This window comes from Corvus hawaiiensis, chromosome 20, assembly GCF_020740725.1.
Source record: "Corvus hawaiiensis isolate bCorHaw1 chromosome 20, bCorHaw1.pri.cur, whole genome shotgun sequence".
NCBI lineage: Eukaryota > Metazoa > Chordata > Aves > Passeriformes > Corvidae > Corvus > Corvus hawaiiensis.
The window spans coordinates 4,547,673-4,559,857 of record NC_063232.1 but is presented as its reverse complement, the minus strand read 5'-3'; the positions used below and the strand labels follow the sequence as shown (position 1 = coordinate 4,559,857).

The 12,185-nt window shown below is 39.9% G+C and overlaps 1 protein-coding gene across 4 annotated transcripts in view; it reads left to right on the top strand.

Moving 5' to 3' along the window:
- The window catches only part of FOXN1 (forkhead box N1), a 36,091-nt gene extending 31,888 nt beyond the window's left edge, over positions 1-4,203 (top strand). For all 4 annotated transcript variants that reach the window (XM_048324890.1, XM_048324893.1, XM_048324892.1 and 1 more), the window contains 3 exons: positions 1,044-1,251; positions 1,872-2,399; positions 3,286-4,203. In XM_048324890.1, coding sequence (XP_048180847.1) covers positions 1,044-1,251; positions 1,872-2,399; positions 3,286-3,548 — 999 coding nt within the window. In that variant the 3' untranslated portion in view covers positions 3,549-4,203. The remainder of the gene's footprint in view (positions 1-1,043; positions 1,252-1,871; positions 2,400-3,285) is intronic.
- The last annotated feature ends 7,982 nt before the right edge of the window (positions 4,204-12,185 follow it).

Sequence of the window (12,185 nt, the reverse complement as noted above, 5' to 3'; positions counted from 1 at the left end):
CTGTCATGTGAAAGCCAAAATGGGATCAGATCCATTTGTAAAAGATGGTCTTAGAGGAAGTCTGATGGACTAGGCAACAATTAAAGGAATTATCAAACTATCAAAAATCTGGCTGTGAGAGAAGGACTCTATTAATAAAGAGTAAGAATGGAAAAAAAACTTAATGGACATAAGAGGGAAATTCTAATTTTCAACATCTTTTAAAAGACTGTGGAAACCTACATTCATTTCTTGTGCTCTCTGTTCAGTAATTCTCTGCTTGATATAAGCAGTTATGATGACAAATATTTGCATCATGAATTCATGAATATGAATCAATAGCCACGGACAACTTCACCCACATTTCATTTCTTTCAATTCTTATGAGGAATTGAAAAGAAAAGATGAGGACATTTTTGCAAACAAGAAAAGAATCATTTTAATGATCCACTTTAAAGAACCTTCCAGCTGCTCCTGCTGAGTTGAAAATAAATGCAAAGCACAGAGATGAGTGATCAGCTGTGGAAACCTGTATCTCATCTGTAGGGCTTGTGATTAAACTATTTGGTTATGTAATTGGCCAGCACACAAAGTTACACCTACAGGAGCATGATAAATTCTTTTGAAGTCTGCCTGGACATTGAATTTGAGCCCAGGCAGCATGTAGGGCTTTAATGAAGTGCTGGAAATATTTTTAAGTGTTCCAAAATAGGTTCTGATAGATTTCTTGGTAGTTCTAGAACATCAGTTTTTACACACTTAATTCTTGTGATGTGCAAATTCACCCCTAAAGATCCAGCAGGTCTCTGACAACCTTTCTGCCTAGAAGATCAGTTACTATTTTATCTGATCCCTCTCTTCCCACACAACATGACTGTAACATTTTTGTGGCTTCCCTCTAACGTACAAGTTTCTCATTGCAGAAGGCACAAACTTCAACAGCATTTCTTGTAATCTCACCAGTCAAAACAGAGTTATATATATATATATATATACACATACACATTTTAAAGGGGTTTTTTTTAGCTTGGAGTTCTGTTCTTACATTGGATTTGTTTCTCCAGACAGCTCCAGATGGCTGGAAGAATTCCGTGCGCCACAACTTATCTTTGAACAAGTGCTTTGAGAAAGTTGAGAACAAGTCAGGGAATTCTTCTCGGAAAGGCTGTTTGTGGGCTCTGAATCCAGCCAAGATTGACAAGATGCAGGAGGAGCTTCAGAAATGGAAGAGGAAAGACCCAGTTGCTGTAAGGAAGAGTATGGCAAAGCCAGGTCAGTTGTTTGTCAGTGTTTAATTCTCAAACAGCTCTCCCCAGGACTTTTCCTTTCACCAAGATCTATAAGAGAACTTAAACATGGTTTAGGAATGCATTTAAGGATTTTTCCTGGTTGGCAAAACAAGAAAAAATATTAAAAAGAAGAAATAAAGTAGACCTGGTTTTGTAGGTGTTTCCAGATAAGTACAAAGAAGGTTCACCAAGAAAATATTTTCTCTTGACATCTCACTAAACTTTAAGATAAAAGGCCTGGTTGGATGGGGATTAGAGCAACCTGGTCTAGTGGGAGGTGTCCCTGTCCATGGCAGGGGGGTGGAATGAGATGATCTTCAACATCCCTCCCAATCCAAACCATTCTATGATAAAAAGAATACTGAAATAAGGAATATCGATTAAAATTTGAGATTAGCTGCTAAGTATCCAACCTTTAAACCCAAAAATGGAATTTATTGCATACTCACTTGGCAACGATCATTTAGAAAAACATTTCAGACTTTGGAGTTCTTTATAAACATGAACCGGCACCTCTGTTTGCCATTTCCCGAACAACACCAAAATTCCTGCTGCAAGCTATCCAGGGCTAAGTCAGTCATGGGCTTTCCCCTTGTTTTCCAGAAGAACTTGACACCCTGATAGGCGACAAGAGCGAGAAGCTGCGATCTTCCCTCCTGTCCTGCAGCCCGACGGGCGCTGCAGGTGCGTCCCTCTCCAGGCAGGTGGCAGCCCAATCCCATTCCTTATGCGAGCCCTCGCTCTCCTCCGGGATCCCTCAGGGATTACACGGCATCCACGCCTCGGGAACTCTGCATGCCATGAGCCCCCTGCCCACTTTGCTGGGGGGGCAGCAGCCCGGGTGCTACGCATCCCCCCAGGGCTTCCCCCAGATCTCCACGGCGCTGATGCAGCACACGCCGGGCCCTCAGAGCCTGTTCCCTGCTGGGGAGGCTCAAAGCCAGCTCCGGACTCAGCCCAGCATCCCTCAGGATTCCCCAGTGCCGGCGCAGAGCCCCCCGAGCTGCGGGATGAAGATGCTGCCCGAGCATTCTCCGGCCAGGACGGTGCAGGACACGCTGCTGCAGGAGGGAGACCTCAGCAATGACATCGATGCTCTTAATCCGTCCCTCACTGATTTTGATCTCCAAGGTGCGTGTTTAAGGTGTTTTTATCTTGGGGAGTCAGGCTTGTTATATCCCATCCCATGTCCCCACTTCCCATCCCATCCCATCCCATCCCATCCTCCACAAGATCCATTTCCGTCCCTATTTTACATCTCCACGCCGCTGTTACAAACCCCACCTTTCTTGGGTTACATTATATATAAACACCGTGCAATTTTGGGTTTAAATCTTTTAAAATTGTTCAAATCTTTTAAAAGTTTCCCAAGGAAGCTACAGATTTGCATCCAGAGTTTAAGAAACATTCCTGCTCCTCCCTTGGCCACAGTTGCTGATATTAAGTACTGCAGTACAGTATTTAGGATGTATTCTTTAAATTCAGACCTATTTTCAACTGAAAGCTGCTCAAACACAGCTATTTAGTGCCATTCTTGCAAGAGAATTGTCGTGTGAAAGGCGCCAAGAGAAACAAATTTGATTGAATTAACATTTTAACATTTTTCTTGACCAATAATTATTCCAACCCCTTCCACATCTCTGCTCAAAAGGATGCTCTTTCCCCCTTCCCAAGGCATTAAGAGGATCTACACCCCAAGCAATTATATTTTCTGAGGCGTCTTCTTTTATTCTTCATAAATATATATTTCTAGCAGGATTATCAAGTGAAAGAATTTTCTTAAATTAACGCTGTTTTCTCCCAGATTTAAATGTATGGAGACAGACAAATAATAACCATCTAAACAACCTCTTCCCTTCCCCAATCCCAAGAGATTAGGATCATCTGCACACAATTGTTTAACAGCCAACATCTCCTGCAGCACAAGGATTAAAAAAGCAAATATAAAGAAGTACACGGAGAGAAAATGCAAAGAAAGCCGAATCGATTTGTTAATCGATTTTTTTTTTTGTTGTAGGGAATCTTTGGGAGGAGCTGAAAGACGACAGCCTAGCCGTGGATCCCCTTGTCCTCATTTCATCATCGCCGATGTCTTCGCAGTGCTTCCCCTCCCACTGCCAGCTGGAGAGCGGCAGCAGCGTGCCCATCCCGACGGGAACTCCGCACGGGAATGTGCCCGACCTGCAGCTCACCACCCTGTACTCCGCCTTCATGGAGCTGGACACGGTGTCCCCTGCCTACCTAAGCAGCCCCGGATCCAAACCCATCGCCTTAATGTGAACCCCACCCCAACGCCACTGCTGAGATGGAAACCCAGTCCTAACCATCACACACCGCCCTGATTGATGTCAGCTGAGACTGTGTCCACGGGAATAAGAATTTTATCTTTTTTCCCAGAAGTCGCCCGCAGCATATGTAGCTTTACTATGATCATTTTCTACAGACAGATATGAAAAAAAAAAAATTAAGATATTATTTAAAGATAATATTGTTAACAGCTGAACTTGTCAACACCGTTTTATCAAGCCACTCATCTTCTTCATCTTCCAGAAATAAGAGGAAAACAAATTATTGATCTTTTTTTTCCCCCCTTTTTCTTTTTTTACCTTTAACGAAAGCTGCTTGCAAATGAACACAGAACTCACAGCACACTACAATTTAACTTATTTCTTGGAGCCACTGATGGCAACACCATCCACCACAGACCACTCAAAATATAAAATCTACCTATTAAAACACTAATAGTCCCCTTGAAAGAAGTTCTGGGTTTTGGTGAACATGAACTGAAAATTCTGCAAGTATTAGAAGATAGAAGACAAGCTGCTGACAGACTAAACCAAAGCAACAAATACACTTCAGTGGAAAATATCTAAGTTTTACTGTATTTAAAAAGAAATTTTAAACTCTGCTTTTTTAATAAAAAAGAACAAAACTATTTAGTAGAATTTTTACTTGGCTGGAGCTTATTCCCATTCATGCCTCTTATCTTTTGCCACATAAACTAAACATTGACATGAATTATTAAGCCATTAAATGAGGGATTTTTTTAAAATGGTAATAAAAAAGAAGAGAGAAGTTGCAGTTGGCCAAATCCAGAGAGCATCTGTGTTTTAACTTCCTGCTGTGTCTGTTACCTCCAGTGGGGTTTATTGTGATGCTGAACCAAATCTTGCAGTAGGTTCCTACTCTGAACTAAACTTAGGCCAGTTCTTCAGGAACACTTTTCTCCCTCTGATTTTCCACCAAAAAAATTGGAATAAAAAAGTAGAAAAATAGAATAAAATAGAATAAACCAATTTTATTGTCTGTGATGCAGTCTAAACCCAGAGTAACCTGGAGTAGGAACTTAACAGCACTATGGAAAGTAGTCTAGAAACCCAGAAAAATGTCAGTGTCTTGAATGACAGGGTGCCCAGAGAAGCTGGATCCCTGGAAGTGTCCAAGGCCAGGCTGGATGGGGCTTGGAGCAACCTGGGACAGTGGAAGGTGTCCCTGCCCATGGCAGGGGCTGGCACTGGATGATCTTTAAGGTCCTTTCCAACCCATCCCATTCTGGGACCCTCTTATCTCTAGTCACAGATGATGTAAACTCAAACTAAACCAAGGAGGTTAAAATTTGAGTCGGATTGGGTGATTTACACCCTAAAAAAGCAAGGAGGGATTCCCAAGGATGGAACAAAGGAGTTGGAATTGTTTAAAATAGAGACACAAGTGTTTAATTGGCCGCTGTCTCACAGCAAGGTGGGAGCTCTGCCCACTCCCACTGATGCCAAACCCAGGCCCAAAGCTACACCCTCACCCTTTCCTACTAGTCCAGACTTAAAATGAGATTAGGGGCAGACGGATAAAGGCAACTTAGGAGGAGCACATGTGATGCAGCTTTGTAATCCCTCACGCAACCACCGAGAAATCCTCACTTGACTCCTCTTCCTGCAAAGAGAATACAGAGCGGAAGAAATGCAGCCAGGTTGGCCAAGCTGCTCCAGGGAGGAAAAAAAAGCCAGCAGGATGAGAGTTATACAAACATATTAGAGCTGGGGGAATCAGGTTTTGGCCATCCTAACACTTGCATAAAGAAAAAAGGGAAAAATTAAGCATTATTAGAAATGTGAATATTATTATAAGTATAAAGCATGTAGTGAGTATAAAGATTCTAAACAGTATATGAATATAAATATAAATACAAATAGAAATATGTAAATATAAATATAAATATAAATAATATAAATATAACACTGTGTGTACATACATTAAAAAGTGTGTGTATATATGTGTGTGTAATATATATATTATATATATAAAGCACAGCATGTGTGTATAAAGCACTGTAACTGGACAGAAAATTATATGGACATAAAACACACAGTACATATAAAATACTATTTATAAACAGTGTGTGTATATATATATAAAACTGTATATATATATATATATATATATATTCAGTGCAATTTAAGAGTCACCAGCTTACAACTAAATACCTACCAACTTCATACTATTAGAAGGATAATATTACCCTAAGTGCCTTTTTTAAAAAAAAAAAAATCAAATAAATACACATTTTAATACAGACCTGCATTGAGGAAAAGCAAAACCAAAGCAGCCCCTGCCCTGTGCTCAGGCACTGGTTTTGTACCCCTGTGGCTCTTGAACAGGCAGCTACTCTGATGCCTTAAAACATGCCAGCATCACTCTTAAGCCAAAAATAATAAGAATAATTGGTAAATAATGTTCTCTACAAATATTAGACACAGGTCTGGCACATGGGAGGGGCTGGTTCCCTCGGCTCTGTGTGTGAAGATCCCAGTGTTGGACCAGGACCGCCAGTGCTGGGCAGGACCAGGTGTCCAGACGCTCCAAACTCCTCAAGTTCACTTCAGCCACACCAGTGCCAGTGGGAATTCTGCACAGCTGCATCCTCAGGGAATGAATTTCCTGCTAAGACTCTCTCAGTTTCAAAGCTTTTCTCTGCAAACACCAAAGAGTTGGCACACAGATTTTCTGAAACATTTTCAGCACCCCGAGGGAGTGAGATGCTCAGTTCTCCATGACTTTCAATGGTTATTTGCACCAAATTCTTGTTAAATCCTTTTTAAACTCCTTACAAATTCCCCTCCTGAGTTGCACGCTGTGAACCACACCAGGCCAGAACACCACAGGCCTTTGCAAGATATTCCTGACAGAACAAGCAGCATTCCCAGTATTTTATGTTTAGTAGAGGGAGACAACAAGAAAATGCATGAGAACACACCAGAGGAAGTGCAGTGAGATGGTTCATTGCTCTAAAAACATGGCAAAAATGTAATAAAATATTTATGATTAAAGCAAACCCATGGCATGTGAAAAAATCCATCAAAACTGAGAGTAGGAGTCTGGACAACATTACTGATCTGAGCTAAATAAATATCTGTGAAACTCTAAATTCACAGATTTGAAAGCGAGAAAAGCAGAACTGCTTTTTCTGTGTCAAAGATTTATAATTGATGGGCACAACAACCCATCCATGATTTGTTAATTCCTGTGTGTCACTCGTGTCCTCTGCAGTCTCAGGCTCAGCCATTCCCTCAGAGGCACCAATATATTCCATGCTTGTGCCTGCACACATGATCACAAGCTGGAGGGGGAGGAAGAAACAGAGAAGAAATCTGAGTGTCAGATTTTATTCTGTATTTTTTGCTTGGTACTGAGCCTTTGAAGAATGATCAGACATAAAGAACAAAAGGGGAAAAAACACTTTAACATGTTTTTTCTTGTGCTTTCTTGAGTTTCTTGTATCCACATGAGAGGCTTGTCCTCCCTTTATAAATTTATTTATTCTGAGCACCTTAAAGTATTTTCTCCAATGTATTCTATATTTAATGGAATTGAATTAATGGTTGGACATTTCACAGAGGTTATAAGAAAAGTCCTGTAATAACTTTTATTTTAAAAGAGTTCTGTTTAGGATAAACAAACAATACTGCAAGTTATTAACTAATATAAATTGTCTGGGTTTGGATTTCCCTTCCTGCTCCACTTCAGGCTCCTACATCTGAAATTTTATTGTCTTGCTTCAGTTTAGCATTAGTGATTCTGGTAGACACAAAACCAACTGATTGAAATATGGGTTCCTGAGGAAAGAGTTATACTATAAATTACAGTTCTGGAATCATTACTAAAATGGAATCATTACTAAAAAAAAAAGTTTGAAATCATGTTTATTTAACTGCTTTTAAGTTTATATACAAGAAAACCCTGAGCTTGTGCAATCCTTATTTTTGACTTTTGAAATAAAACTTGACATACTGAGAGCACATAAACATTTTCTTAGAGCTGGTGACACCTTATTTCATACCTACCATAAAATCAGTATTTTGCACACATTGCAAATCTATTTCAGATACATTTGCATTAAATTCCATTTTAAGCACTCTGAAAACAGGGGGAGAAAGAAAGGAAAGAATGAAGTTTTCTCAGTCCAAGGCTAATGCTGTCTGCTTAATCAGCCTCTTCCAAACAGATTATGCAAACCTGTCTAGGAGAAAAAATAACCCTAAGTGTAATTACCATAAAAATACCTTATTACCAAACAGAAGAAAGTGCTCACTGCTGCCCTCTCCAACATATGATTAGGAAAAATTTGCATTCTAAAGTTTAGGATTTATTAGCTTAACCTTTTTTTATTGCAGGTTTCATTTCAACTTCAAAAAATTCAAATAACCATTTATATTGGAACTATGTTTTGAAGCTGTTTTCTCTTCTCATGAGCCCAAATTATCACAAGGCTTCTGCCTCCCATATTTGCCTGTTCTTGGTACAAAACCATCACCCCTGAACATGCATTGGCTTTTGTTGAGACACGAACTGATCTGAGAAGATCTCTGTCTGCACAATCTTTCAAACCCCTGGCACAGCACTGAGTTACTTAAATCCAACAGTGATTAACAGGAGTTATGGAACAGATAAAACACTAAATATCACATCAGCTTTATTGTACACAAAGCTTGACAAGTGCAACAGACTTATTGGCACTTGCAAACAAATTTAAACTACTGGGATAAATATTTGGATTCCAGAATTTGGTTTACCAGGGCTGCTGCTCCAGTTTTGTACTTCAGACTTCCAGAGATCTGTGTAAATGTTTGTATTTAGACTATTAAGTATCGAAACCAGCAAACACTTTTACATGAGCTTTTCCTGACCTCCTAATCCATTTCCAGTCTTACACAAACAAACCCAAAACCCTCAGTAGTGGAAGAAGAACTCTCTGGTTCACTGTGCATTCCCTCCCTGCAATGATATAAACTGAAGCTTTAAAGAAGACTTCTCCATCTGTGGTCATAGCAAAAATTGAATTGAGAACTACTAAAATAATGAATGATGGAGTTATCACAAAGCAAAATCTAAATGCAGTCTGTGTAGAAGCCGAAAAGGGCTATTTTTTATAGTTCAAAGAAATAAACACACACAAAGAATATTTTTTTGCATGGGAAAAGCTGAAATTACTGAAAATTAACAGCAGTGGGAAGATCATCAATGCACATGGGACTTATTTCACTGGGGGCTCTTATTCAAGCAGCACATTGATGAAAAATAGCAGGTATTTGGTATCAACATAATAAATGCTGACTGAAATATGTAATTGATGATTTTTAGGTCCTTTTTTCAATCATAAAATCACAGAATGGTTTGGGTGGGAAGGGACCTTCAAGACCATTTTGTTCCAACACCTTCCACTAGGCCAGGCTGCTCCAAGCCTGACGTTGAGCCACAGCTCCCATTGTGCATCACCACCCTCACAGTCAAGAATTTCCTCCTCATATCCCACCTAAACCTCCCATTTCAGTCTGAAGCCATTTCCCCTTGTCCTGACTTCTCAAAACCCCCACCCCAGGCCTTTTGAAAGCCCTTTAGACCCTGAAAGGCTGCAATAAGTTCACCCCAGAGCCATTTTGCTGCTTGGATGAATGGGAGAATCCTGCTCTGGATCGATCCAGCTGTGACCTGGGCACAGGAGAGTTGTGAAACAGTGAAACCATTAAAGATTTATTCCTGACAAAACCAATCAGGCCTGGCTGTGCAGCAAAGGCCCTCATTTAGTAACACGAATTGATTCCTTATTCACGCCATCGGCACCAGGAAATTCATTCCAGCAGCAGCAGCCTGGGCTGGGTGGATGAGGGAAAAAACCCACTGAGAGCTCGGGGAGAAGCACACCAGTCACAAAAAAACACTGGAGAAGGGAATTCACATGATCTGGATGAACACAGAATTCAAGATCTTGCTCGTCCAGGAAGCTGCTGAAGAATTTAATTTCAACTACATGAATAAGCCCAGCGTGTTTGGGCCTGCTGGAGGCACCAGGCCTGAACAATCACCTCAGGCATTTATTGTACTTGCCTTTCCCTCTAGATCAACTTTAGAACATTAAAAAGCTCCTAAAACATACAGAAAAAATATTTTCCACGAAATATCCAATTAATCTAAGGAGAAAAGTGCAATGCTTAGTTAGCATTAAAGGCATTTAAAGAGTGCAAATTTTTGCTTTGGCTAGAAATGATCTTTCTCATTTTAATATATCTCACAGAAATTGAAACAGTGGCAGAAATATAATAGTTCTTAAAAGTTATCTGAGTGGTGACACTTGTGCTTGTGTTTCCTCCAAGCATGTCTTGCCACACAGCCACAGGAAGCATAGTCCTGTGTTTGTCAGCTGTCATTTCTGCACTGTTATTTCAAATTTAGGTTATGAGCAATGCCAGCTGATGAATTCCAGTGGGAAAATATCCTTAAAATCTGACATCTCGGTGCTGAAGTGCCTTGGTGTGTCTGGGGCAGAGTTTTATTCCTCTGAACTTGCGCTCAGGTCTCTGTGCACACTTTAATTTTCAGGGTTACAGTGAACCCTCTGTTCTCCTGACTTATGAATCTGTGCAGACATGAAAGCAGGCAGCAGGTTTAATTAGACACTTAATTATAGATCAGGATGGCAAGGAATGCATTTGGGAAATAAAAACATGATTTTCAACCCCAGTCAAATGCCAGTGAACAGAGTAACACCAGCACAACATTGGTGCACTGTGCCTTTCACATTGCTCATAAAAAACAGAGTTTGGGTTGGAGTTTGGGGTTTGGTGTTTGGTTGTTTTGGTTTTTTTTACCAAAATAGATTCTAAATAATTTTAGCTTTCAGGTCTGGCACATGGAGCTCTCTGGGAAGAAGGAAGAATTTCTTCCTCATATCTAATTTAATCCCAATTGCTATTCCCCTCTTCTGATTTATCCTGTCGATCCACAGGAAAGGAAGAACTGAAGGTGTTTGGAACTCTTCTCTCCTGTCTGTGTTATCTTTTTTTCATGAAGTAAACTTAATTGTGTGTTTTCTCTACTGCTGTTTCTAACTTCCCTGCCTGTTTTTATTTCTTGCTACAGATCGCTTTCATATGCAGCTTCATTAACATGGTTTACACCCTCCACTAGAATAATTAAATTATTATTAAATAAAACAGGCCTTTGTTACATAAGGTCCCAAGTCATTTTTCAAAATAATGGCTGGGAATCATCCAACTGCAATTATGCTCTACCTGCCTAAATTCTCTTTGTAGTTTTAATTAAAATAAATTATCCAGGATGATTTCACCTCCTGTTTTAAGTTCTTGTACAGCACTGGTGAAGGGGGAAAAAAAATCATCTCTGTAAAGCAATTGCTCTATTTTGTGGACTTAAAGAGGGAGAATAAATAGTTTTGGGTTATCCCAGCACACAATGAGAGATTTCAGTCATCTCTAAAATTATCTTTAAAGTAAGACACATTGCATTAGAGGGAAAAAATGGGAAATTTGGAGTACTTTATCACTGAGAAGTGTTCTTCCTGGAGGTGAAAAGTGTTAAGGGAATGCAAATCAGAGATAGATGAACGCCCTTGAACAATGACAAATAAAATAGAAACATGGGGTGAACACACAAGATTTGCCACAACAACTCAGCAGCTGAGAAATGCCAATGGAAATATGGATCTGAGGAGAAGCAGAGAACATCTCCAGAATGATTAGGCATATTTATTAATAAATGAGGCTGACAAACCAGCTAAAGGGGGGGAAAAACCCATTGTAATGCAGTGTATTTTTGGCAGACATTTAACACTGGGGAGTTTTCATGGGAATAAAATCCAGATTTTTTTTTTTTAAGGTTCTTTTCAATCTCAGAAGATTTCTAAGCAAGTCCAGGTAATCACACTTGTGCACCAAAATCAGAGAGACTGTTTAACCTGCTTTATTAGCTATTAGCACTGATTTTATTCTTTTCTTTTTTTAGGTATTCAGTGAAATCAGCATCCAGTCCTTGCAAGAATTCTAACCTGATGCTTCTAGTTGTTCAGGTAATTTTGAGAGGAAGCTCAACCAGGAGAGAACAGGCCCAGGCAAAGCCAGGAGCTCTGTAAGGGAACTGGTGCAGAGCAGTGACAGCTGAAAAAGTCACATTACAAACCTGTGCTCAGGTAACCCAGAGCTCATTGCTGGTGTTTGTGCAGCTCCAAGTCACAATCCAAAAGGGAAACACTTGAATTAATAAATTCTTTCCTCAAATTCCAGTACACAACGTTGTCCCGCAGGATATTTTGTTAGTGAGGAGTCCCCAGGAATTCTGTGCAATCAAAATGAGTTATAGAAGATATTTTCTAAAAAAAACACCCTACTTCTTTCCCTCTGAGAGTTGTTCTGCTCCCAGAAAAATGCAGAGGTATTCCCAGGAATTTCTCAATAAAATATCAACACCATCATGATGGAATTAGCGCAGTAAAACTCACTTCAGCCTGAGCAGCTGGTTCAGTTTCAGCCAATAAGGCAGAGACAGCAATTTTCCCAATTATTTCAAAATCTGATTCTCCGAAGCACAGCCAGAAATCCTTCAGAAGCACCTGCTGCATAATAGTGATCC